This window comes from Apis florea, unplaced genomic scaffold (assembly GCF_048593485.1).
Source record: "Apis florea isolate Af1SG1 unplaced genomic scaffold, ASM4859348v1 contig_2350_pilon, whole genome shotgun sequence".
Taxonomy (NCBI): domain Eukaryota; kingdom Metazoa; phylum Arthropoda; class Insecta; order Hymenoptera; family Apidae; genus Apis; species Apis florea.
In genome coordinates, this window is record NW_028256565.1 from 12,666 (window position 1) to 35,886 (window position 23,221).

Here is a 23,221-nt window from a genome sequence, read left to right on the forward strand (position 1 = left end):
TTTTTAGGTTATGTTTTTTAGGTTATGTAAGGATAAAGTAGGTTAGGTTAAGATAGGTTAGATTAGGATAGGTTTGGTTAGGTTATGTTTTCTAGATTACGTGAAGTTAGGATAGGTTATATTCTTTAGGTTATGTGAGGATAAGGTAGGTTAGGTTAGAATTATTAGGTTAGGATAGATTAGGTTATGTTAGGTTAGTTTAGGTTATGTAAGCTTAAGTTAGGTTAAGTTTTATTTTTTAGGCTGTGTGAGGTTAGCTTTGTTTAAGTTATTGATCAGAATTGATGAAAGACCGTGTGAAGAGGAATCGATAAATGACCGTGTGAAGAGGAATTGATAAAGGAGGATGTGAGGAGGAATTGATGAATGACCGTGTGAGGAGGAATTGATAAATGACAGTGTAAAGAAAAATTGATAAAGGACCGTGTGAGGAGGAATTGAAAAATGATCGTGTGAGGAAGAATTGATGAATGATCGTGTGATGTGGAATTGATGAATGTCCGTGTGAAGAGGAATTGATGAATGACCGTGTAAAGAGGAATTGATGAATGACCGTGTGAGGAGGAATTGATGAATGGTCGTGTGAAGAGGAATTGATAAACGACCGTGTGAAGAGGAATCGATAAACGACTGTGTGAAGAGGAATTGTTAAACGACCGTGTGAAGAGGAATTGATAAACGACCGTGTGAAGGGGAATCGATAAACGACCGTGTAAAGAGGAATTGATAAATGACCGTGAGAAGAAGAATTGATGAATGGTCGTGTGAAGAGGAACTGATAAATGACCGTGTGAAGAGGAATTGATAAATGACCGTGTGAAGAAGAATTGATGAATGGTCGTGTAAAGAGAAATTGATAAATGAGCATGTGAGGAGGAATTGATGAATGGTCGTGTGAAGAGGAATTGATAAACGACCGTGTGAAGAGGAATCGATAAACGACTGTGTGAAGAGGAATTGTTAAACGACCGTGTAAAGAGGAATTGATAAATGACCGTGTGAAGAGGAATTGATAAATGACCGTGTGAAGAGGAATTGATGAATGGTCGTGTGAAGAGGAATTGATAAATGAGCATGTGAGGAGGAATTGATAAATGAGCATGTGAGGAGGAATTGATGAATGGTCGTGTGAAGAGGAATTGATAAATGACCGTGTGAAGAGGAATTGATGAATGGTCGTGTGAAGAGGAATCGATAAATGACCGTGTGAAGAGCAATTGATAAACGACCGTGTGAAGAGGAATTGATAAATGGTCGTGTGAAGAGGAATCGATAAATGACCGTGTGAAGAGCAATTGATAAACGACCGTGTGAAGAGGAATTGATAAATGAGCGTGTGAGGAGGAATTGATAAAAGACCGTGTGAAGAGGAATTGATAAAAGAGGATGTGAGGAGGAATTGATAAACGACCGTGTAAAGAGGAATTGATAAATGACCGTGTGAAGAGGAATTGATTAATGAGCGTGTGAGGAGGAATTGATAAAAGACCGTGTGAAGAGGAATTGATAAAGGAGGATGTGAGGAGGAATTGATGAATAGTCGTGTGAAGAGGAATTGATAAACGACCGTGTGAAGAGGAATTGATAAATTACCGTGTGAAGAGGAATTGATGAATGGTCGTGTGAAGAGGAATTGATAATTGAGCATGTGAGGAGGAATTGATAAAAGACCGTGTGAAGAGGAATTGATAAAGGAGGATGTGAGGAGGAATTGATGAATAGTCGTGTGAAGAGGAATTGATAAACGACCGTGTGAAGAGGAATCGATAAACGACCGTGTGAAGAGGAATTGATAAATGAGCATGTGAGGAGGAATTGATGAATGGTCGTGTGAAGTGAAATTGATAAATGAGCATGTGAGGAGGAATTGATGAATGGTCGTGTGAAGAGGAATCGATAAATGACCGTGTGAAGAGGAATTGATGAATGAGCATGTGAGGAGGAATTGATGAATGGTCGTGTGAAGAGGAATCGATAAACAACCGTGTGAAGAGGAATCGATAAACGACTGTGTGAAGAGGAATTGTTAAACGACCGTGTGAAGAGGAATTGATAAATGACCGTGTGAAGAGGAATTGATGAATGGTCGTGTGAAGAGGAATCGATAAATGACCGTGTGAAGAGCAATTGATAAACGACCGTGTGAAGAGGAATCGATAAACGACCGTGTAAAGAGGAATTGATAAATGACCGTGTGAAGAGGAATTGATGAATGGTCGTGTGAAGAGGAATTGATAAATGAGCATGTGAGGAGGAATTGATGAATGGTCGTGTGAAGAGGAATTGATGAATGAGCATGTGAGGAGGAATTGATGAATGGTCGTGTGAAGAGGAATTGATAAATGACCGTGTGAAGAGGAATTGATAAATTATCGTGTGAAGAGGAATTGATAAATTAGCGTGTGAGGAGGAATCGATAAACGACTGTGTGAAGAGGAATTGTTAAACGACCGTGTGAAGAGGAATTGATAAACGACCGTGAGAAGAAGAATTGATGAATGGTCGTGTGAAGAGGAATTGATAAATGACCGTGTAAAGAGGAATCGATAAATTATCGTGAGAAGAAGAATTGATGAATGGTCGTGTGAAGAGGAATTGATAAATGACCGTGTGAAGAGGAATTGATAAATTATCGTGTGAAGAGGAATTGATAAATTAGCGTGTGAGGAGGAATTGATAAAAGACCGTGTGAAGAGGAATTGATAAATTATCGTGTGAAGAGGAATTGATAAATGAGCGTGTGAGGAGGAATTGATAAAAGACCGTGTGAAGAGGAATTGATAAAGGAGGATGTGAGGAGGAATTGATAAATGACCGTGTGAAGAGGAATCGATAAACGACTTTGTGAAGAGGAATTGATGAATGGTCGTGTGAAGAGGAATCGATAAATGACCGTGTGAAGAGCAATTGATAAACGACCGTGTGAAGAGGAATCGATAAACGACCGTGTAAAGAGGAATTGATAAACGACCGTGAGAAGAAGAATTGATGAATGGTCGTGTGAAGAGGAATTGATAAATGACCGTGTAAAGAGGAATCGATAAATTATCGTGAGAAGAAGAATTGATGAATGGTCGTGTGAAGAGGAATTGATGAATTATCGTGAGAAAAAGAACTGATGAATGGTCGTGTGAAGAGGAATTGATAAATGACCGTGTGAAGAGGAATTGATAAATTATCGTGTGAAGAGGAATTGATAAATTAGCGTGTGAGGAGGAATTGATAAATGACCGTGTGAAGAGGAATTGATGAATGGTCGTGTGAAGAGGAATTGATAAACGACCGTGTGAAGAGGAATTGATGAATGGTCGTGTGAAGAGGAATTGATAAATGACCGTGTGAAGAGGAATTGATGAATGGTCGTGTGAAGAGGAATTGATAAATGACCGTGTGAAGAGGAATTGATGAATGGTCGTGTGAAGAGGAATCGATAAATGACCGTGTGAAGAGCAATTGATAAACGACCGTGTGAAGAGGAATCGATAAACGACCGTGTAAAGAGGAATTGATAAATGACCGTGTGAAGAGGAATTGATGAATGGTCGTGTGAAGAGGAATTGATAAATGAGCATGTGAGGAGGAATTGATGAATGGTCGTGTGAAGAGGAATTGATGAATGGTCGTGTGAAGAGGAATTGATAAATGACCGTGTGAAGAGGAATTGATAAATGAGCATGTGAGGAGGAATTGATGAATGGTCGTGTGAAGAGAAATTGATAAATGACCGTGTGAAGAGGAATTGATGAATGAGCATGCGAGGAGGAATAGATGAATGGTCGTGTGAAGAGGAATTGATAAACGAGCGTGTGAAGAGGAATCGATAAACGACTGTGTGAAGAGGAATTGTTAAACGACCGTGTGAAGAGGAATTGATAAATGACCGTGTGAAGAGGAATTGATAAATGACCGTGTGAAGAGGAATTGATGAATGGTCGTGTGAAGAGGAATTGATAAATGAGCATGTGAGGAGGAATTGATGAATGGTCGTGTGAAGAGGAATTGATAAATGACCGTGTGAAGAGGAATTGATGAATGGTCGTGTGAAGAGGAATCGATAAATGACCGTGTGAAGAGCAATTGATAAACGACCGTGTGAAGAGGAATCGATAAACGACCGTGTAAAGAGGAATTGATAAATGACCGTGTGAAGAGGAATTGATGAATGGTCGTGTGAAGAGGAATTGATAAATGAGCATGTGAGGAGGAATTGATGAATGGTCGTGTGAAGAGGAATTGATAAATGAGCATGTGAGGAGGAATTGATGAATGGTCGTGTGAAGAGGAATTGATAAATTACCGTGTGAAGAGGAATTGATGAATGGTCGTGTGAAGAGGAATCGATAAATGACCGTGTGAAGAGCAATTGATAAACGACCGTGTGAAGAGGAATCGATAAACGACCGTGTAAAGAGGAATTGATAAACGACCGTGTGAAGAGGAATCGATAAACGACCGTGTAAAGAGGAATCGATAAATTATCGTGAGAAGAAGAATTGATGAATGGTCGTGTGAAGAGGAATTGATGAATTATCGTGAGAAAAAGAACTGATGAATGGTCGTGTGAAGAGGAATTGTTAAACGACCGTGTGAAGAGGAATTGATAAATGACCGTGTGAAGAGGAATTGATAAATGACCGTGTGAAGAGGAATTGATGAATGGTCGTGTGAAGAGGAATTGATAAATGAGCATGTGAGGAGGAATTGATGAATGGTCGTGTGAAGAGGAATTGATAAATGACCGTGTGAAGAGGAATTGATGAATGGTCGTGTGAAGAGGAATCGATAAATGACCGTGTGAAGAGCAATTGATAAACGACCGTGTGAAGAGGAATCGATAAACGACCGTGTAAAGAGGAATTGATAAATGACCGTGTGAAGAGGAATTGATGAATGGTCGTGTGAAGAGGAATTGATAAATGAGCATGTGAGGAGGAATTGATGAATGGTCGTGTGAAGAGGAATTGATGAATGGTCGTGTGAAGAGGAATTGATAAATGAGCATGTGAGGAGGAATTGATGAATGGTCGTGTGAAGAGAAATTGATAAATGACCGTGTGAAGAGGAATCGATAAATGACCGTGTGAAGAGCAATTGATAAACGACCGTGTGAAGAGGAATCGATAAATGACCGTGTGAAGAGCAATTGATAAACGACCGTGTGAAGAGGAATCGATAAACGACCGTGTAAAGAGGAATCGATAAATTATCGTGAGAAGAAGAATTGATGAATGGTCGTGTGAAGAGGAATTGATAAAGGAGGATGTGAGGAGGAATTGATGAATAGTCGTGTGAAGAGGAATTGATAAACGACCGTGTGAAGAGGAATTGATAAATTACCGTGTGAAGAGGAATTGATGAATGGTCGTGTGAAGAGGAATCGATAAATGACCGTGTGAAGAGGAATCGATAAATGACCGTGTGAAGAGCAATTGATAAACGACCGTGTGAAGAGGAATCGATAAACGACCGTGTAAAGAGGAATCGATAAATTATCGTGAGAAGAAGAATTGATGAATGGTCGTGTGAAGAGGAATTCATGAATTATCGTGAGAAAAAGAACTGATGAATGGTCGTGTGAAGAGGAATTGATAAATGACCGTGTGAAGAGGAATTGATAAATTATCGTGTGAAGAGGAATTGATAAATGAGCGTGTGAGAAGGAATTGATAAAAGACCGTGTGAAGCGGAATTGATAAATTATCGTGTGAAGAGGAATTGATAAATGAGCGTGTGAGGCGGAATTGATAAAAGACCGTGTGAAGAGGAATTGATAAAGGAGGATGTGAGGAGGAATTGATAAATGACCGTGTGAAGAGGAATTGATAAAGGAGGATGTGAGGAGGAATTGATAAATGACCGTGTGAAGAGGAATTGATAAAGGAGGATGTGAGGAGGAATTGATAAATGACCGTGTGAAGAGGAAATGATAAAGGAGGATGTGAGGAGGAATTGATAAATGACCGTGTGAAGAGGAATCGATAAACGACTTTGTGAAGAGGAATTGATGAATTGTCGTGTGAAGAGGAATCGATAAACGACTTTGTGAAGAGGAATTGATGAATGGTCGTGTGAGGAGGAATTGATAAAAAACCGTGTGAAGAGGAATTGATAAAGGAGGATGTGAGGAGGAATTGATGAATAGTCGTGTGAAGAGGAATTGATAAACGACCGTGTGAAGAGGAATTGATAAATTACCGTGTGAAGAGGAATCGATGAATGGTCGTGTGAAGAGGAATCGATAAATGACCGTGTGAAGAGGAATCGATAAATGACCGTGTGAAGAGCAATTGATAAACGACCGTAAGAAGAGGAATCGATAAACGACCGTGTAAAGAGGAATTGATAAATGACCGTGTGAAGAGGAATTGATAAATTATCGTGTGAAGAGGAATTGATAAATGAGCGTGTGAGGAGGAATTGATAAAAGACCGTGTGAAGAGGAATTGATAAAGGAGGATGTGAGGAGGAATTGATAAATGACCGTGTGAAGAGGAATCGATAAACGACTTTGTGAAGAGGAATTGATGAATGGTCGTGTGAAGAGGAATCGATAAATGACCGTGTGAAGAGGAATCGATAAACGACCGTGTAAAGAGGAATTGATAAATGACCGTGTGAAGAGGAATTGATAAACGACCGTGTGAAGAGGAATTGATAAATGACCGTGTGAAGAGGAATTGATGAATGGTCGTGTGAAGAGGAATCGATAAATGACCGTGTGAAGAGTAATTGATAAACGACCGTGTGAAGAGGAATCGATAAATGACCGTGTGAAGAGCAGTTGATAAACGACCGTGTGAAGAGGAATCGATAAACGACCGTGTAAAGAGGAATCGATAAATTATCGTGAGAAGAAGAATTGATGAATGGTCGTGTGAAGAGGAATTGATAAATTATCGTGAGAAAAAGAACTGATGAATGGTCGTGTGAAGAGGAATTGATAAATGACCGTGTGAAGAGGAATTGATAAATTATCGTGTGAAGAGGAATTGATTAATGAGCGTGTGAGGAGGAATTGATAAAAGACCGTGTGAAGAGGAATTGATAAAGGAGGATGTGAGGAGGAACTGATGAATAGTCGTGTGAAGAGGAATTGATAAACGACCGTGTGAAGAGGAATTGATAAATTACCGTGTGAAGAGGAATTGATGAATGGTCGTGTGAAGAGGAATTGATAAATGACCGTGTGAAGAGGAATTGATAAATTATCGTGTGAAGAGGAATTGATTAATGAGCGTGTGAGGAGGAATTGATAAAAGACCGTGTGAAGAGGAATTGATAAAGGAGGATGTGAGGAGGAACTGATGAATAGTCGTGTGAAGAGGAATTGATAAACGACCGTGTGAAGAGGAATTGATAAATTACCGTGTGAAGAGGAATTGATGAATGGTCGTGTGAAGAGGAATCGATAAATGACCGTGTGAAGAGCAATTGATAAACGACCGTGTGAAGAGGAATCGATAAACGACTGTGTGAAGAGGAATTGTTAAACGACCGTGTAAAGAGGAATTGATAAATGACCGTGTGAAGAGGAATTGATAAATGAGCGTGTGAGGAGGAATCGATAAATGACCGTGTGAAGAGCAATTGATAAACGACCGTGTGAAGAGGAATCGATAAATGACCGTGTGAAGAGCAATTGATAAACGACCGTAAGAAGAGGAATCGATAAACGACCGTGTAAAGAGGAATTGATAAATGACCGTGTGAAGAGGAATTGATAAATTATCGTGTGAAGAGGAATTGATAAATTAGCGTGTGAGGAGGAATTGATAAAAGACCGTGTGAAGAGGAATTGATAAAGGAGGATGTGAGGAGGAATTGATAAATGACCGTGTGAAGAGGAATCGATAAACGACTTTGTGAAGAGGAATTGATGAATGGTCGTGTGAAGAGGAATCGATAAATGACCGTGTGAAGAGGAATTGATAAACGACCGTGTAAAGAGGAATTGATAAATGACCGTGTGAAGAGGAATTGATTAATGAGCGTGTGAGGAGGAATTGATAAAAGACCGTGTGAAGAGGAATTGATAAAGGAGGATGTGAGGAGGAATTGATGAATAGTCGTGTGAAGAGGAATTGATAAACGACCGTGTGAAGAGGAATCGATAAATGACCGTGTGAAGAGGAATTGATGAATGGTCGTGTGAAGAGGAATCGATAAATGACCGTGTGAAGAGCAATTGATAAACGACCGTGTGAAGAGGAATCGATAAATGACCGTGTGAAGAGCAATTGATAAACGACCGTGTGAAGAGGAATCGATAAACGACCGTGTAAAGAGGAATTGATAAATGACCGTGTGAAGAGGAATTGATAAACGACCGTGTGAAGAGGAATTGATAAATGACCGTGTGAAGAGGAATTGATGAATGGTCGTGTGAAGAGGAATCGATAAATGACCGTGTGAAGAGCAATTGATAAACGACCGTGTGAAGAGGAATCGATAAATGACCGTGTGAAGAGCAATTGATAAACGACCGTGTGAAGAGGAATCGATAAACGACCGTGTAAAGAGGAATCGATAAATTATCGTGAGAAGAAGAATTGATGAATGGTCGTGTGAAGAGGAATTGATAAATTATCGTGAGAAAAAGAACTGATGAATGGTCGTGTGAAGAGGAATTGATAAATGACCGTGTGATGAGGAATTGATAAATTATCGTGTGAAGAGGAATTGATTAATGAGCGTGTGAGGAGGAATTGATAAATTACCGTGTGAAGAGGAATTGATGAATGGTCGTGTGAAGAGGAATCGATAAATGACCGTGTGAAGAGCAATTGATAAACGACCGTGTGAAGAGGAATCGATAAAGGACTGTGTGAAGAGGAATTAATAAACGACCGTGTGAAGAGGAATTGATAAACGACCGTGTGAAGAGGAATTGATAAATGACCGTGTGAAGAGGAATTGATGAATGGTCGTGTGAAGAGGAATTGATAAACGACCGTGTGAAGAGGAATTGATAAATGACCGTGTGAAGAGGAATTGATGAATGGTCGTGTGAAGAGGAATTGATAAATGAGCATGTGAGGAGGAATTGATGAATGGTCGTGTGAAGAGGAATTGATAAACGACCGTGTGAAGAGGAATCGATAAACGACTTTGTGAAGAGGAATTGATGAATGGTCGTGTGAAGAGGAATCGATAAATGACCGTGTGAAGAGCAATTGATAAACGACCGTGTGAAGAGGAATCGATAAACGACTGTGTGAAGAGGAATTGTTAAACGACCGTGTGAAGAGGAATTGATAAATGACCGTGTGAAGAGGAATTGATAAACGACCGTGTGAAGAGGAATCGATAAACGACCGTGTAAAGAGGAATCGATAAATTATCGTGAGAAGAAGAATTGATGAATGGTCGTGTGAAGAGGAATTGATGAATTATCGTGAGAAAAAGAACTGATGAATGGTCGTGTGAAGAGGAATTGATAAATGACCGTGTGAAGAGGAATTGATAAATTATCGTGTGAAGAGGAATTGATAAATGAGCATGTGAGGAGGAATTGATGAATGGTCGTGTGAAGAGGAATTGATAAACGACCGTGTGAAGAGGAATCGATAAACGACTTTGTGAAGAGGAATTGATGAATGGTCGTGTGAAGAGGAATCGATAAATGACCGTGTGAAGAGCAATTGATAAACGACCGTGTGAAGAGGAATCGATAAACGACTGTGTGAAGAGGAATTGTTAAACGACCGTGTGAAGAGGAATTGATAAATGACCGTGTGAAGAGCAATTGATAAACGACCGTGTGAAGAGGAATCGATAAACGACCGTGTAAAGAGGAATCGATAAATTATCGTGAGAAGAAGAATTGATGAATGGTCATGTGAAGAGGAATTGATGAATTATCGTGAGAAAAAGAACTGATGAATGGTCGTGTGAAGAGGAATTGATAAATGACCGTGTGAGGAGGAATTGATAAAGGACCGTGTGAAGAGGAATTGATAAATTATCGTGTGAAGAGGAATTGATAAATGAGCATGTGAGGAGGAATTGATGAATGGTCGTGTGAAGAGGAATTGATAAATGACCGTGTAAAGAGGAATTGATGAATGGTCGTGTGAAGAGGAATCGATAAATGACCGTGTGATGAGCAATTGATAAACGACCGTGTGAAGAGGAATCGATAAATGACCGTGTGAAGAGCAATTGATAAACGACCGTGTGAAGAGGAATCGATAAACGACCGTGTAAAGAGGAATCGATAAATTATCGTGAGAAGAAGAATTGATGAATGGTCGTGTGAAGAGGAATTGATGAATTATCGTGAGAAAAAGAACTGATGAATGGTCGTGTGAAGAGGAATTGATAAATGACCGTGTGAAGAGGAATTGATAAATTATCGTGTGAAGAGGAATTGATAAATGAGCGTGTGAGGAGGAATTGATAAAAGACCGTGTGAAGAGGAATTGATAAATTATCGTGTGAAGAGGAATTGATAAATGAGCGTGTGAGGAGGAATTGATAAAAGACCGTGTGAAGAGGAATTGATAAAGGAGGATGTGAGGAGGAATTGATAAATGACCGTGTGAAGAGGAATCGATAAACGACTTTGTGAAGAGGAATTGATGAATGGTCGTGTGAAGAGGAATTGATAAAGGAGGATGTGAGGAGGAATTGATGAATAGTCGTGTGAAGAGGAATTGATAAACGACCGTGTGAAGAGGAATTGATAAATTACCGTGTGAAGAGGAATTGATGAATGGTCGTGTGAAGAGGAATCGATAAATGACCGTGTGAAGAGGAATCGATAAATGACCGTGTGAAGAGCAATTGATAAACGACCGTGTGAAGAGGAATCGATAAACGACCGTGTAAAGAGGAATCGATAAATTATCGTGAGAAGAAGAATTGATGAATGGTCGTGTGAAGAGGAATTGATGAATTATCGTGAGAAAAAGAACTGATGAATGGTCGTGTGAAGAGGAATTGATAAATGACCGTGTGAAGAGGAATTGATAAATTATCGTGTGAAGAGGAATTGATAAATGAGCGTGTGAGAAGGAATTGATAAAAGACCGTGTGAAGCGGAATTGATAAATTATCGTGTGAAGAGGAATTGATAAATGAGCGTGTGAGGCGGAATTGATAAAAGACCGTGTGAAGAGGAATTGATAAAGGAGGATGTGAGGAGGAATTGATAAATGACCGTGTGAAGAGGAATTGATAAAGGAGGATGTGAGGAGGAATTGATAAATGACCGTGTGAAGAGGAATTGATAAAGGAGGATGTGAGGAGGAATTGATAAATGACCGTGTGAAGAGGAAATGATAAAGGACCGATGTGAGGAGGAATTGATAAACGACCGTGTGAAGAGGAATCGATAAACGACTCGTGTGAAGAGGAATTGATGAATGGTCGTGTGAAGAGGAATTGATAAACGACCGTGTGAAGAGGAATTGATGAATGGTCGTGTGAAGAGGAATTGATAAATGAGCCATGTGAGGAGGAATTGATGAATGATCGTGTGAAGAGGAATTGATAAACGAGCCGTGTGAAGAGGAATCGATAAACGACTGTGTGAAGAGGAATCGATAAACGACTGTGTGAAGAGGAATTGATGAATGGTCGTGAGAAGAAGAATTGATGAATGGTCGTGTGAAGAGGAATTGATAAATGACCGTGTGAAGAGGAATTGATAAAGGAGGATGTGAAGAGGAATTGATAAATGAGCATGTGAGGAAGAATTGATGAATGGTTGTGTGAAGAGGAATTGATAAATGAGCATGTGAAGAGGAATTGATGAATGGTCGTGTGAAGAGGAATTTATAAATGAGCATGTGAGGAGGAATTGATGAATGGTCGTGTGAAGAGGAATTGATAAATGACCGTGTGAAGAGGAATTGATAAATTATCGTGTGAAGAGGAATTGATAAATGAGCGTGTGAGGAGGAATTGATAAAAGACCGTGTGAAGAGGAATTGATAAAGGAGGATGTGAAGAGGAATTGATAAATGAGCATGTGAGGAGGAATTGATAAATGACCGTGTGAAGAGGAATTGATGAATGGTCGTGTGAAGAGGAATTGATAAATGACTGTGAGAAGAAGAATTGATGAATGGTCGTGTGAAGAGGAATTGATAAATGACTGTGAGAAGAAGAATTGATGAATGGTCGTGTGAAGAGGAATTGATAAATGACCGTGTGAAGAGGAATTGATGAATGGTCGTGTGAAGAGGAATTGATAAATGAGCATGTGAGGAGGAATTGATGAATGGTCGTGTGAAGAGGAATTGATAAACGACCGTGTGAAGAGGAATCGATAAACGACTGTGTGAAGAGGAATTGATGAATGGTCGTGAGAAGAAGAATTGATGAATGGTCGTGTGAAGAGGAATTGATAAATGACCGTGTGAAGAGGAATTGATGAATGGTCGTGTGAAGAGGAATTGATAAATGAGCATGTGAGGAGGAATTGATGAATGATCGTGTGAAGAGGAATTGATAAACGACCGTGTGAAGAGGAATCGATAAACGACTGTGTGAAGAGGAATTGTTAAACGACCGTGTGAAGAGGAATTGTTAAACGACCGTGTGAAGAGGAATCGATAAATGACCGTGTGAAGAGGAATTGATAAATGACCCTGTGAAGAGGAATTGATAAATGATCATGTGAGGTGGAATTGATGAATGGTCGTGTGATGAGGAATTGATAAACGACCGTGTGAAGAGGAATCGATAAAGGACTGTGTGAAGAGGAATTGATAAACGACCGTGTGAAGAGGAATCGATAAACGACCGTGTGAGGAGGAATTGATGAATGGTCGTGTGAAGAGGAATCGATAAACGACCGTGTGAAGAGGAATCGATAAACGACTGTGTGAAGAGGAATTGTTAAACGACCGTGTGAAGAGGAATTGTTAAACGACCGTGTGAAGAGGAATTGATAAATGACCGTGTGAAGAGGAATTGATAAATGATCATGTGAGGTGGAATTGATGAATGGTCGTGTGATGAGGAATTGATAAACGACCGTGTGAAGAGGAATCGATAAAGGACTGTGTGAAGAGGAATTGATAAACGACCGTGTGAAGAGGAATTGATGAATGACCGTGTAAAGAGGAATCGATAAACGACCGTGTAAAGAGGAATTGATAAATGACCGTGTGAAGAGGAATCGATAAACGACCGTGTGAAGAGGAATTGATAAACGACCGTGTGAAGAGGAATTGATAAATGACCGTGTGAAGAGGAATTGATGAATGGTCGTGTGAAGAGGAATTGATAAACGACCGTGTGAAGAGGAATTGATAAACGACCGTGTGAAGAGGAATTGATAAGTGACCGTGTTAAAAGGAATTGATAATCTAATCTAATCTAAAACATATATCTTAATTTAATTATATTCAACTTTAGAATATCTTTTGTTAAAAAAAATAATAATAATGATAATTGTAATGTTAATGTTAATGATTATGATATTTGTAATGTTAATGCTAATGATAATGATAATTATAATGTTATTTGTAATTGTATTAGAAATAGTATTAATAATAGCAATAACATTATTAATATTAGTAACAATAATTATAATAATAACTTTGAATAACTTCATTTTCCATTCATCGATAAAAATGAATAATAAAATTAATATTAATATTCTCACTTGTCTTATAGCGAACATAAATCGTAATACAATATTGTTTCGATTGTTATTGTATATGTATAGGTTAAACTTAATCGTTTCCCGAATAGCGAAACGAACGTGTTTCTTCGAATTGTTATTATATATGTATCGACTAAACATAGTCGGTTTCCGAACACGAAACGAAACGGACGTATTCTTTTCTTCTCTCCGAATAAAGATTTTATAAATGTGTGATATATTAAATGAAATATTAAAATGTAAATTATTGTTAAATAAGTATTGAAATATAAGAATATAATTAAAAATACAAAAATTGATAAAGGTAAGGATTAAATATTCATTGAATACGAGGATATAATAAAATAGAGAACGAAACGAGTTGAATCTGAAAGAAAAAAAAATCAAAAAATTTAATAACATTGTTATTAAAGAATTAACAATATATTTTAAATACAAAGTACTTTCTTTAATCATTTAAGATACATTTCGGCTAAATTGTATTAATATTCTGTGTAGTAATATTCTATAGATAGAATTTTCCTATTTTCCTACACCATCAGGATTATAATATAATCGTAAATTTCGGACTGATTTTCTTACACATTTTTGTAATAAATTACACGTTTGTACCTTTCATTTTCTTATGCGATGATAATCGTTCGGTCGTTTTCGATTACGATTTCGATCCAACTAAATCTATCTTAATGATTTTTACATTAATTTTAGTCTACCTAGAGACTCATCGTGCGATTCTTTACGACTAACTTTAATGTCTTCTTATTTTTTTTTTTGTATGCTATTCGTATAGTATTCGTAATTATTTATTTCGTTGAATCGATCGAATAATTAAAAAAAAAAAAAAAAAAACGAGAGAAGATTTACAGAACAAAAAGCGAGATGAATCTTGTAAATGATTTTTTTTAAATTTTTTATAAAATTTTATTTCATTTTTTAGTTTTTGTAATTATTTTAGATTATTAAAAAATATATTTTTTTTTATCGATATTACATCGTCCGGTAATATTTTACGAATTAAAATTTTTATACAATATACATAAAATATACAGAAAGAAATTTTACTTGAAAAGTAAAATTTACAAATACCAATAACGAATAAACATATGGGACTGATTGTTGTATTAGAAAAATAAAATAAAAAGACATTAATTTCAAATTTTGCATACGTAGGAAACAGTAATAAGCTCACTGAGATAACTAATTTGTTGAAACTACTGAGGTATTGTGTCGACTATTACTACAATTGTCATGATTAAATTTATTATAATTTTAATTATTTAATATTTATATATACAGATTTACAATAATTCTTGCCAATGATAAGTAAATGTCATATTCGTAGTACGAATAAACGCGTTCGCTAAAGAAATTTTTTTCTTAGTTTATACGAACGTGTTACGATATTATTTATCGTTATATTATTGTAATAATACGTTATGCATACTCTTGATATATATATATTTTTTTTTCATATATAACTATACTCAACTCGTAGTTCATGTGTATAATTATTAATATATTATTAATATATTATGTAATATATTGTACAAATAAGATTATAAAACCTAGAAAGCTTACTACTTTTGCTTCTTCAAAAAACACGAGTAATTAAATATTTATATGTTTTTGTTCATGATTAACGAACTTATATTTAATGTTTCAACGTGGCAATTCGGAAATAACGTAATGGTTGTGTGATTGTTCACCTAATCGTTAGCAATTATTATTAAATATCGAATTCGAGATTAACTTGTAGTAGTTCCGAGGACTCTACATGCAAAGCGAAAACTGTTGAGCGGTGGATATTTTTTTTTTTTTTTTTCCTATTATGTAGGAATCTTTGAAAACTTTGAGCTGATCCTATCTTGTCTATGCGTATGTTTTTTTTTTTTTTTTTTTTTTGTTTAGTCGATCGTATGCATATATTTTATTTTAACATTTATTAACTCGTATCGTTGAAACGAGTGTAATAATATTTGATTAATTTTATATGCATTACGTATATTACATATATATGCGCGTTCGCGATACTTTTCTAGATAAGTAATATTTACAATTTAAAATCTAAATGAATTCAATTTTGTCAAAATCTGATATAATTAAAATAAAAATTAGATTGTAAAGAATAATTTTTATTCGTTTTATATATGAACGTAAATTAATATTTAATATTCAATTCAAATTCAATTATATTTCATTAATATAGATTCGATGATAGATTTCTTCGTACTTTTTCATAATTGTCATATATACAAATATATTTGCGAGTATATATCATTCAACACTGAAAAGAAGTTCGTTTTACGAGGCAAGAACCGTCTATATGCACTTTTGACGAACGTTGAAGAGCTCGTTTAGTTTCCTCATATCTCGCGCTACGAAAAGAAAATTTCTCTTGAATATTCAACATTGTGAATGAAAGGATTTTGTATTGTAACAAATATAAAACATAATTATTTTCAATTATGAAGTCATGTAAGAGGTTGCATCTTATCGTTTCCATGGATTACATTATCCTTCTCTATCGAACAATTGGATTAAAAAGTGCCCATGTTGATAAGTAAGATATGTTAGAAAAAAAAATGGATGTTCTTCTTTTCAATGATGAACTATTATTAATACTAATATTAATCCTAATTACTCGAAATGATAATTACAAAATGAAATATACACGCGTCATTATATCGTTTTATACATCGTCTTTGTTTCAATTTTACTTTCTTCGATCACGAGTTTCGTAGTTCAGGGCATTCGATACAAAAACTTATTCTAATGTAACACTTGTAAAAACTTATTCTAATGTAACACTTACGTTCTTGTATGCACATGTATATACACGTAAATTATACAAAATTGTTTCAACGAATAAATACATGTTTGTTGCGTTTCTATCATTATGGATAATCCTTGATTTACGTTATGATTTATTTATTTCCTTTATCGTAATCTAACATTGCGCGGCAAATATCTATACATATGTATTATGTAATATGCGCTACGCGTGATATAACTATATATAACTTTAATTACACTTTCATTAGACCGAATATTTAATAAGTAATTAAATAACCGATTATAACGCATCAAATAACGAAATATATAAAATATTATTGATGTACGTAGAATGGTTTCCAAACATCGTGACGAATAAAAAAAAAAAATAATGAGAAATAAAAAATTTTGTTTGAAAATTCGTTAGGTACAAATAATTATCGTTCCATGAATACAATCTATTTCGTTTGTACAATTTCTTTTGTTCGTTCGATCTTGTTATTTTTCATTCTGATCTTTTCGATTTTACCCTAATTTTGGAAACGCTCTGTATAAAATAAATTATTCAATCGACGTAATAAAAATTAGAATTAGATTCGTAGGATTTCAAAAAGAATTTATTAATACGATTTAATGGGATTCCATTTTTATGAATAAATATACCATGTAAAAAAAATGAAATCATATTTATAAACGAAGAATAAATATCTCTGAAACATAGCTGGAAAAATGCATAAAGCATCGGCATGGATAAAGAATCTCCCCTGACATAACTTAACCTTTCCTGACATTACATAACCTCTCCTGTCCTAACCTATTCTCACCTGAGTAGTTTTTATTGTCTTGTTTTTTTCAGGTAGATAAAAAAACAAAAGTATGCAATGAAGTAGCAAGAATAGTAAAACAGAAGCAGAGAAACAGAAAGAAAAGCAAAAGCTCAAGCAGAGAGGCAGTAAAGCAGAAACAGAGAAACAGTAGGAGAAACTTTAGCAAAAAAAGAAGTAAAAGTAAAAGAAGACGCAGGTGTAGATGATGAAGCAGAAGCAGTGGAGAAGTGAAGCAGAGAAGTAGAAAAGCAGAAGCAAATATGGAAAAGTAAAAGCAAAATCAGAAGCAGAATAATAATAAAGGAGAACGGTTGAAAAGCGAAAGAAAAAAATAGAAATTGATAAATTCCTGTGACTAAAAAATTGATAAATTACCACGTAAAGAGGAATTGATAATTGATCGCGTAAAGAGGAATTGATAAACGACCGTGTGAAGAGAAATTGATAATTGACCGTGTGAAGAGGAATTGATAAATGAACGTGTGAGGAGGAATTGATAAACGACCGTGTGAAGAGGAATTGATAAATTATAGTGTGAAAAGGAATTGATAAACGACCGTGTGAAGAGGAATTGATAAACGATCGTGTGAAGGGATATTGATAAATTATCATGTGAAGAGAAATTGATGAATGTGCGTGTAAAGTGGAATTGATAAACGATCGTTTAATGTAGAATTGCAAAGTTTTTTAGAAGAGAAATATTGTAAAAAGGAGAAATTATCAAAATAAAATTTTAGTATCAAGCTCTGGTTATACTTTTATATTTTTTCGACGCTTCATCGATTCATAATTATGTTTCAAATGTTAAACAAATTAACAAGAATATGCAATCAATGCCACTTATCGCTTTCATAATTAATTCTTCCGCATTTAAATAGATCACGCCATTTATCCATTTTCACTCTACTCAAAAAAAAAAATTATATTTCTCTATTTCTCCTAAACTTAAAATAATCCAATGATAAATGATAAACATTTATATATTTATATATTGTAAAACAAAAATCAAAAATACCAACCAAAATATCGAAAAAAATTATAGTAATTAAAATTATTTCGTGTTATCTTTCAAACTATAAAAACGTACCAAAAAATAATAAAAAACGATAAATTTTTTAAAAATGTACTAAAAGATACCTTTAAAAAAAATTAAACTATTCGAAAAACTAAAAATATTCAAATTAAAAAAATCTATAAATACGTAAAAACGTAGAATAAAGAAAAACGATTCATAAATTAATACAATGCAATAAGAATTAATAATTTTACGAATATTATAGCTAACGTAATTCGCGGGGCAAATCGATTCATCGATTGTTATTGTATACGTATCGATTAAATGTAGTCGGTTTTCGAACACGAAACGAAACGGACGTATTCCTTTTTGCTCTCCGAATATACGTTTTATAGATATACGATATATTAAGTGAAATATTAAAATGTAAATGATTGTTAAATAAATGAGATATCGAAATGTAAAAATATAATTACAACTTTAAAAGAATATATATATTATTGCATTTAATCAAGTATTATGAATTGTAACTATATGGTTGATTGTAACGAATTGTTTCATTTATTTATTTACTCCCTTACTCGTTAATTACGCGATTTTCTTGCTTTTTTATAAAAAAAAGTAATATATATTTGTTCCTACTCTATAGTTGTCGGACGTTCTTATCTCTAGGACGATTCACGATTGACTACTTGCGCTCATTTTTCTCTACGTGTTCAATATCCGGTGACTCCAATTATCCAATCACGATTTGCGAGAGATTATTCGTTTATTGTGATTTAATTAAATTCATTGTTTTTTAATTTATTATATTATTATCTATTTATTAAAATTCCTTGTTAGTAGAATTTTATTTATTTTATCGATGTATGATGAACGATAAATGAAATAATAGCGAAATTTAACATTAAAAAAATATTCGAATGTTTAAGAAATTTATATTTGTGATCTCTTTCAATAACAATTTTTTACAAAAATTAAGTATTAATTGTAATTTTGTTTAATATTTTTTTTTACTTCTGTGAAACGTTTAAAAATGTATTAAAAAAATATATTAAAAAATTAAACTTTTGTTGATAATAGATGTTTTATTTGTATTATTTAGGTGAATTTATAATTTTTCTTTATAATATGTAAAAAATAATAGCATATATTATTTTTTACATATTCGATCAGTCGATTTATCATATCGAAATAATTGTGCAAAATATTCATCTATTTTGTTGAGGATGTTTCGATTCTGCATTATCATGGCGCTTCTAGTGATTCAATTTCAACTTAGTGATACTGAATCTCGTTGAGATTATTGTGACTCGTTGAAAAATAAGTGCTGTTGATATTGAAGTCAATCTTTTGAATTTGGGTGATAGTGCTGATTGATCTTGTTTGTCACGATACTTGAATTTATTCTGCCTTCGCGTTTACTCGTTTCGTTTGCTTGCCTGGTTACTGTATCCTCGATCGGTGATCGGTTTTTTTGGAAAATCGATCAAGCGATGTGTTGACGGTTACGTTCCTTCCGTGGTGTCCAACGATTCTAAGGGATAAGATAATGCTCGGAAGATCTCGAAGTCGTCTTCTGGATAAAAGAGGACAGTGACAAATTGTTTCGGAATTATCCTTCGCTTGATTTATAACGCGTCTGCGGCTGTTAAGTGTAGAAACGGAGAAATCTTGAGGAGAAATCTGATTTATTGTTAAAGATTTTATGAAAACTTTACCTCGAAAATAATCCCGTGTTATAAATTAATCCTCGCATTTTATGACCAAGGTCGACCAGGTATGCTTTTGCGACGCAACGGTCTATCTTAATTTCATGAATCGTTAATAAATAATATCTTCCGATTTACATCTTTTCCGTTAACTTGTTTATTTTTTAATTACAACGAAACGATTTAGTTTATTTCGTTAATCTTAATTCCATTACGTTTTCCGTTTATGAAAATTTTTTTTACTTCGTGAAACACGATATATATAATTGCGCGGTATGCAACTTTCTTATATGAATATAATTGGACTGCCGAAATCGATTAACGAATCCAATTCGACAAAAGATCTATTAACCGTCTTTCATTTTCCTTCTCTTCTTGATAATGCGTGTATTTTTTTTTTTTTTTTAAATCGCATTTCCTTTGTCGCGATAAATTTAATTTGAAAAAAAGAAAGAAAAAAAAATTAAAAACTAAATAAATACAGAAAGAATTCAACTTCGAACTCACGGTTTTTCTTATCTGAGTTGCGAATGCTTGAAAATATCTCTCGATTTATTTCCAACGATTTTATAAAAAAATCTTATCTATCTTAATAATAAATTAATAAATTGGATTTTTTTTACGAATTTCGTCTTAGATATTTCGTTATTTTTTTTTTTTTATTTCTATTCGATGAATTATTATGAACTTGTATGATACGGAAAGTAAAAGAGGGAGAAAAAAATTATAGAAAGAATATAATAGGTTAATTCTCGTATATCCTTCGTTCTCGTATTCGTGCGTACGTGATAACTTGTAAAAGAATGTTATCGTTTGGAAACGTTTTTTTTTATTCAACGATTGCACAATTCTTAATGCGATGTATATTAGAAACGTTTATTATTGATAAACTGATCGATCTACGGAAATATGATTTCTTAAAAGAATAAAAAAAAAATAGTTTCTCGCGTATACATCTCGTAGTATCGCGTTATTCTACTGTATGTAGTACACATATATATATATATATATATATATATACGTATATATATTACATACAGTAGTATATATATAGTATTTATAGTATATATATAATATTCCTAAAGAATAAAATCAATGCGGATATTTTTATTACGTTATTTCAAAATTAAAAGATACATCCTATAAAAAAAAAATAAATGTGCGTTTAGATATTTTTATTTAAATTGTTTCGTTTAAGAGATTGAATTAAGGTTAGTAAATAAATATTAGATTAGTCTTATTTCTCTTTCTTAGCTAGGTTACATTTTGATTAAATTATATTCGAATCCGATAAGATTAAATTTATATTAGATTCTTCTTTCGATTGGATTTCGTTTGAACGAATGAAATTAAATCATATTTCGTTTAGGTTAGGTTAGATCCTACTAAATAGAGTACGATTTAGTTCGATTAAATAAAAATTGAGAATTAAATTTTGCTATATCCGATATTAGATCCAATTAAGTAATGTTTCGTTTTTCCATTAATTCGTATTCGATTATACTTTGTTAAATTCAAAGATCGAAAGACTCGGATCGTCTTCCGTTCTGTAATTTTGTTAACCACTTTTTTCTTTCTATTTAATTAAGTTTCCATCGATATTCTACGTAATGATAACGAAACATCGTTAAACATCCTTTATAATAACTTTATTCAACGTCTTATATTACAATAACATTTGATACCTTAGATAGATGCTAATGTTATGAAAGGACTTGATTATTTTATTCGTAAAGGTGCGTTACATACATAATCGAATGTTACAATTTTACTAATATTTCGTAACTAGATATTGCTACGTTTAACGTTTTATGACGTGATAAAATGCCCGTAATTTTATAGTGAAAAGAAAAAAGAAACAAACTATATTCTCGTAAAATTTAGAAAGCGAAAGAGAATGTCGATAGCGTCGATATATTATGTGATATATAATATAATATTATAATTCGTTTCGTTCTTTTCTGTACTATTTGATTTGAATTTTTTACGATGAACAATATATATGATAATCTTATGGATGTACGAGTGTTTGTGAGATATTAGAATTAAGTTGAAGTTGTTATACTAATATAAATATAAACGGTGAACGGAACGATCGACTTCTGATGATTCGAATGCAACATCGACGGTATCATTGCTATTATTGCTGAACCGGTGGAGCCATTGGAAGACTCGAAGCGCTTACGCCTGACATGGCTTTACTAGGACCTAATAAAACCTGTTTTTGTTGAGTGCGTTGTGCTTCCTCCATTTGCACTCGTTCTATTTCGAACAATATAGGTGCAAATAAAATGGCTGATGAACTGAAGAATAACCATGCTGCTGAACATGAAAATGCGTATAACCCTACGAAAAAACGATATGTTGTTTATATTGTGATATTAAATGCATAAAATTAATAAATACATACCTTTCATACAATTGCATAAACAAGTACCAACGTTATATCCCAAATTACGTACTTCTTCCGGAAACATTTCCGTAAGTCCCAATAATCTTTCTGCCAAGCTTTCATCCTAAAAACAAACTCAAATATAAATATATCCTACTTTCTACGATCAAGTTGAATTTTTTTTTTTTTTTTTGTTTAATTGTAAAATTCGCGAATATCCTATTTAAATTTCTTTTCTTCCAAATATCGATGAAAAATATAATACGTTGAAAACGCGTAATACGATGTGAAAAATACGATTTGTAAGTAAAGAAATATTGGTTAATTTATAGATTAATTGTAATTAAAAATCTTTAAAAGTAACGATTTTTGATAATACGAATTTTGGTTATTTATGATGTCAATATATAATCGTATGTATCGAAATGGAATACCTCTTCGTCATCCTCGTCATCGGGAAAAAGCGATTTCACCTCAGGAGAATGTGCGTCGCTACTACCCATGCCGCTGTCCGCCGATTGATCTACTTCTTCGACTGAAGTCATATAAGAAAACAACTGATGATTGATAAACGAATGAACGAATATATTTTATTTTCACGAATCAAGTTTTAAAATTCACCTTCGTCTACTCTAGACATCGTATGTTGAGATAAATATTATATGTACAGCAATTCACACCGGTGTAAAGTAGATGCGGAACAACTTTGCTATGGTCGCAGAAGTTTCTAAATTGTATTTGCGATGCTACATGTTGGTACGAATGTTTCATAAAAATCCCTATATAGTACGATATAAATCCTCGAAATATACATTTCTAAATATTCGAAAAATATTTACGAATATGTTGTATTTCGAAAAAACGAGAAAGAAAACAAGAAAGAAA

The 23,221-nt window shown here is 34.2% G+C and overlaps 1 protein-coding gene across 1 annotated transcript; it reads right to left on the reverse strand.

Annotated features, from left to right (window-relative positions):
- Window positions 1–21,578: 21,578 nt before the first annotated feature.
- On the reverse strand, window positions 21,579–23,152 carry mge (translocase of outer mitochondrial membrane 22 homolog mge). The gene is made up of 4 exons (XM_003696483.4): window positions 22,958–23,152; window positions 22,771–22,871; window positions 22,355–22,460; window positions 21,579–22,290 (listed from the first exon to the last, which is right to left on the reverse strand). Exons 1-4 carry the CDS (start codon window positions 22,974–22,976, stop codon window positions 22,085–22,087), a joined length of 432 nt encoding a protein of 143 aa, XP_003696531.1. The 5' UTR covers window positions 22,977–23,152; the 3' UTR covers window positions 21,579–22,084.
- Between the last annotated feature and the right edge of the window lie 69 nt (window positions 23,153–23,221).